This window comes from Lithobates pipiens, unplaced genomic scaffold (genome assembly GCF_037356315.1).
Source record: "Lithobates pipiens isolate NorthernLeopardFrog02 unplaced genomic scaffold, aLitPip1_a1.2 Scaffold_27, whole genome shotgun sequence".
In the NCBI taxonomy this organism is placed as follows: Eukaryota; Metazoa; Chordata; class Amphibia; order Anura; family Ranidae; genus Lithobates; species Lithobates pipiens.
Window position 1 is genome coordinate 218,889,028 of NW_027507788.1, and position 6,000 is coordinate 218,895,027.

At 43.6% G+C, this 6,000-nt stretch overlaps 1 protein-coding gene across 3 annotated transcripts in view; it reads right to left on the reverse strand.

Annotated features, from left to right (window-relative positions):
* Nucleotides 1-6,000, reverse strand: part of CEP104 (centrosomal protein 104) — a 138,636-nt gene that overhangs the window by 55,017 nt on the left and 77,619 nt on the right. For all 3 annotated transcript variants that reach the window (XM_077458276.1, XM_077458275.1, XM_077458277.1), the window contains exons 15-16: nt 4,691-4,807; nt 2,958-2,988 (exon numbers count right to left, since the gene is read on the reverse strand). In XM_077458276.1, the coding sequence (XP_077314402.1) occupies nt 2,958-2,988; nt 4,691-4,807 (148 nt within the window). The remainder of the gene's footprint in view (nt 1-2,957; nt 2,989-4,690; nt 4,808-6,000) is intronic.

A 6,000-nucleotide genomic window follows, 5' to 3' on the forward strand; every position in this document is an offset into this window, starting at 1 on the left:
CACCCCCCCCTACAGTTAGAACACACCCAGGGAATACACTTAACCCCTTGATCGCCCCCTAGTGTTAACCTCTTCTCTGCCAGTGTAATTTATACATTGATCAGTGCATTTTTTTTTATAGCACTGATCAATGCAATAATGTCACTGGTCCCCCAAAAAAGTGTCGTTTGGGATCAGATTTATCTGCCGCAATGTCGCAGTCCCACAAAAAAAAAAAAAAAAAAACAACACACGCAGATTGCCGCCATTACAGTAACAATAAAACAATTAAAAGTCCCTAAATCTATCCCATAGTTTGCAGCCGCGATAACTTTTACACAAACAAATCAATATACGCCTACTGCTACTTTTTTTTATTACCAAAAATATGTAGAATATATATCGGCCTTAACTGATCAATAAATTAGTTTTTTTTTATATTTTTTGGGGGGCTATTTACTATAGCAAGAGGTAAAAAAAAAAAAAAAAAAAAAAAAATAACACACTTTTTTTTCTTTAAAATTGTCGCTCTGTTTTTTTGTTTACAGCGCAAAAAAAAATTTTGTTTGAGTCAAGTGTCGCACGACGGTGCAATTTTCTGTTAAAACGACACCGTGCCGAATTGCAAAAAAATGGCCTGGTCAGGGGGAAAATCCTTCTGGTCCATAGTTGGTTAAAGTGCAATGCAAGTTCCATTTTCACCCAGCGCAAATAAATGCAGGGTGCTGGTGTGAACTGAGCCTATTGGGAACACATTTCAGCTTACTGCATTAGGTGTGGTGTGCTCCTAAATATTCGATATTCTTATAATTTGCCATGGGCAGGAGATGGGCCCTCAAATATCCTATGTTCTTATAATGGGCCACGAGCCCTCAAATATCCTATGTTCTTTTAATGGGTCATGAGCAGATGTGCCCTCAAATATTCTATTTTATTATAATGGACCATGGGCAGCAGATGGGCCCTGAAACACCCCATGCTCCTATAATGGCCCCTGGACAGGATATGGGCCCTCAAATATCCTATGTTCTTATAATGGGCCATGGGCAGGAGACCGACCCTCAAATATACTACTTTCTTATAAATGGACCATGGGCAAGAGATGGGCCCTCGACTATCCTATGCTTCTATAAAATGGGCCATGGGCAGGAGATGGGCCCTCGACTATTCTATGTTCCTATAAATGGGCCACGGGCCCTAAAATATCCTATGTTCTTTTAATGGGCCATGAGCAGGAGATGGGCCCTCAAATATTCCATGGTCCTATAATGGGCCCTGGACAGGAGAAGGGTCCTCAACTATCCTATGTTCCTATAAATGGGCCACAGACCCTCAAATATCCTATGTTCTTTTAATGTGCCATGAGCAGGTGATGGACCCTCAAATATCCCCTGCTCCTATAATGGGCCCTGGACAGGAGATGGGCCTCAAATATCCTATGTTCTTATAACGGGCTATGGCCAGAAGTGGGGCCCTCAAACATCCTAAGCTCCTATAATGGGCCATGGGCAGGAGATGGGCCTCAAATATTCTATAATGGGTCATGGGCAAAACATAGGTACTCAAATAGCATATGTTCTCATAATGGGCCATGGGCAGGAGATGGGCCCTCAAATATACTACGTTCTTAGAAATGGGTCAAGAGCAGGAGATGGGCCCTCAAATATCCTATGTTCTTATAATGGGCCAATGGCAGGAGATGGGGCCTCAAATATCCTATGTTCTTATAATGGGCCAAGGGCAGGAGATGGGGCCTCAAATATCCTATGTTCTTATAATGGGCCAAGGGCAGGAGATGGGGCCTCAAATATCCTATGTTCTTATAATGGGCCAAGGGCAGGAGATGGGGCCTCAAATATCCCATGTTCTTAAAATGGGTCAAGGGCAGGAGATGAGCCTCAAATATTCTATAATGGGTCATGGGCAAAACATAGGTACTCAAATAGCCTATGTTCTCATAATGGGCCATGGGAAGGAGATGGGCCCTCAAATATCCTATGTTCTTATAATGGGCCAAGGGCAGGAGATGGGCCCTCAAATATCCTATGTTCTTATAATGGGCCAAGGGCAGGAGATGGGGCCTCAAATATCCCATGTTCTTAAAATGGGTCAAGGGCAGGAGATGAGCCTCAAATATTCTATAATGGGTCATGGGCAAAACATAGGTACTCAAATAGCATATGTTCTCATAATGGGCCATGGGAAGGAGATGGGCCCTCAAATATCCTATGTTCTTATAATGGGCCAAGGGCAGGAGATGGGGCCTCAAAGATCCTATGTTCTTATAATGGGCCAAGGGCAGGAGATGGGGCCTCAAATATCCTATGTTCTTATAATGGGCCAAGGGCAGGAGATGGGGCCTCAAATATCCTATGTTCTTATAATGGGCCAAGGGCAGGAGATGGGGCCTCAAATATCCTATGTTCTGCTTAATTCATAAAGTTTTTATATAGGTTATACATGTACATTAATAAAATCTATTTTTGCATAAACCAGTTTCTGAAAATTATGTCATTTTAAAATTGCAAAGTTGCATTATCTGCTGCAATCACGGTGTCTGAGGGGTCCAATCAGATGGCAGCATTGACACAATGCATGAGCCATGCCCAGCTGAGTCAGTCTTTCCATACACATTCCTCCATGCTGGGGCGAGGCACAGGTGGCAGAGCGATGAGGTCATAAACTGGACTAGGTCAGGCTCACCGGTAATGGAACAAGACCTTACAATAACATCTACAGCAAAGGAGGCCACCAAACCTCCACACAGCTGAAGACCTCCAGTGTAATGGAAAAGCCGAGGATTGTTTAAAATCCTAAAAATCACTTAAAGCCCATCTCCGAGCAAATTTAAAAAAATAAAAAAAATAGGCTACGGTGTGTTCATTAGCACTCTGCAACAATGTGAGCCCTGCTACATATTTCCCACAAGACTAACAGATTTCTGAGGAGTCTCCGCCATCAACAATTATTTTACTTACCTGGCTTTGATTTGATTGCTTGATCTTTTCCCTAAAATAAAAATAAATCGTAAATTTAATGAAAATGTAGCTACACACTGAAGAATATGCAATGATCTCTGTAAGGAGAAGATTTTCTGTCTTAGGAAACATCCAGAAATGTTATTTGTGCCCAAACATTACCTTGAAAATGAACAGTTTTCAAAATCTCTTTCTATAAATGAGCAGTGCAATTCCTGGCATGTGATCAGAACTTGGGAAGCTGGGTCCAAAAAAAGCAGATAGAGAGCAAAGGACCAGTCCCCCGGTATTGCCTGCGGTCTCCGCGGTATTGCCTGCGGTCTCCGCGGTATTGCCTGCGGTCTCCGCGGTATCGCCTGTGGTCTCCGCCGTAGCTGATCTTCACTCATTGCCGAGTTTCGATGCCTTGTTCTGCACTGTGTCTCTGGGTGGAGGCAGCCATCTTGGTAGAGGGCAGGGCTTTGCTCCCTTGTGTAAGAGCCTCAAGCAGCAAAGACAATGAGTGACACAGTACTGACATCGATAAATCTCACTCCAAACCTACTGAGACTAGCAGTAAGAAGCAATTGTATCTTAGATCGCTGGTCTCCAAACTGGGATCATTTCCATGCCTTTATCAAGGCTCTTGGAGCGCTATACTTCCCAGTGACACCAACAATGGGGCACTATTCCTCCCACTGATACCAATGATAGGGGCACTATTCCTCCCACTGACACCAATGATAGGGGCACTATTCCTCCCACTGACACCAATGATGGGGCACTATTGCTCCCACTGACACCAATGATGGGGCAATATTGCTCCCACTGACACCAATGATGGGGCACTATTCCTCCCACTGACACCAATGATGGGGCACTATTCCTCCCACTGACACCAATGATGGGGCACTATTCCTCCCACTGACACCAATGATGGGGCACTATTCCTCCCACTGACACCAATGATGGGGCACTATTCCTCCCACTGACACCAATGATGAGGCACTATTCCTCCCACTGACACCAATGATGGGGCACTATTCCTCCCACTGACACCAATGATGAGGCACTATTCCTCCCACTGACCACACAAGCTGCATTATACACATCAAAAAAGGAAAGCATAATGACTTAGAAGTATGTTAATTCAATGTAAGAGGCAGATGACCCACCTTGGCACTTGGTGGCCAACCTGTTTGTAGATGGCCAATTAACCACTTAACGACCACCCTATAGAAGATTTACTGCTACAGAGAGGCCAGTCTGTGCAGAATCACACACACACACACCCCGAGATTATATATATATATATATATATATATATATATATATATATATATATATTATATCCACGCACACACACGCATGAATCCGCAAGTCAAGTGGTTACACATTTCAAAAAGGAGGTTATTTGCAAAGATTGTAAAATGCAGCTTGTTTGGTCAATGTGTCAGTATTCCAGCCCCACATATAGAAAATCTATATCAAATACAATATCTCTATATAATGTATATGGCTTTCCCTGCCCGATGATGGATGTGTTTGATGGTGTGCTGCATTATGTCGGCGCTCTCTGCGGGGGTGGGGGGAGATTTCATACGGTGGATGGAAGAAAAGAAAGAAGAAAGAAGAAAGAAGAAGAAAGAAGAAGAAGAAAGAAGAAGAAAGAAGAAGAAAGAAGAAGCGAGGATTGCACGAGACCCGCGACACTCAATGCCGAGTCCAAAGTACACATCCCTGGCGGTCCGCACCTTGCCGGTCTGAGCCTCAGACTGAATATCCTTCAGAGCTGCCAGCTGTTCCTGAAGAGCTCGGATCTCCTCCTTCTTCTGCCTCTCCGCCTCCTCCGCAGCCACCCTCTTCTGAGCCTGACCACAAGATAGATCAAAAGGGGAATTAAAACTACTACTACTACTACTACTACTACTACATGGTCTTCAGCCATACAAAATGGCAAGACTATTGCATTGCAATACATTTTCAACATTATTACTGAAGAAGACCTGAACTCAATATCAGCGCTGAAGGACGAGGGGCGGGTTTGGGAGCCACGAGAAGGAAGTTTTAGAAAATAGGTTTGTGGATGAAGGACTTTATAGGCATAACACAAGTATAGATTAAAAATAGATTTATTACAAAAACGTACAAAACAAATTGCATAAAATTTTATTGAATATTCACAAAAATTCCTTGAAGCACTAACGCCACACCACCTACAGCCATGTACGGTATGATACGAAAGATGGGGGACCAATCAGGTCACTCTCCAATACTTGGAAAGAAGAATGAAAAGGCGGAGTGCCATATTATAGCTCAGCTCTACACGTTGCGCATATTCAACAGACGCTTCTTCAGGAGCTTATGGCGTATTCTATGAATAGAAAATTGCAATTGCATTTCTCACATTTGTTTATTTATTTGAGACATTAACATACAGCATTGTTGCCCTGGTGAATTCAACATCACCACACTGCCACCCCCCCCAGAATTTTGGGGATCCCCACCAAAAAGGGTTAGTGGGGATCTGTTGAATTCACCAGGACAACGATGACATATGTTAAAGCGGAGGTCCACCCTAAATTACAGTCCTAGGTCTATGTGATCCCCCCTTCCCTAAACGCTAGGTAACCCCCTTACCTTTGAGCTGTCTTCTTCTGTTTTTTTCTTATTTAAAATTTTCTGCCTCTGTAGATTGCGGAAAGGGGAGGAGCCGATGCGGAAAGGGGCGGGGCTTCAGCGGCAGGTCACTTCTTCCGGTCTGCCGCAGGGGCTCCTGGGATCTTTTTTTTTCCCAGGAGTCTGTGCGGCGCATGCTGGTCTTTTAGCAGCACACTCTCCCGGAAGAGGATGCCTGTGGGCTTCACATGCCCACAGGCAAAATGGCAACCGTCAGGAGACGGTTTTATAAAATCATTATGATGTATCATGATGTGTCTGCCATAACGTCGCAGCCCAAAAAAAAAAAAAAATTACTAATAAAAATAAATGATTAAAAATGCCATAAATCTATCCCCTATTTTGTAGACGCTATAACTTTTGTGCAAACTAATCAATCTCTGTG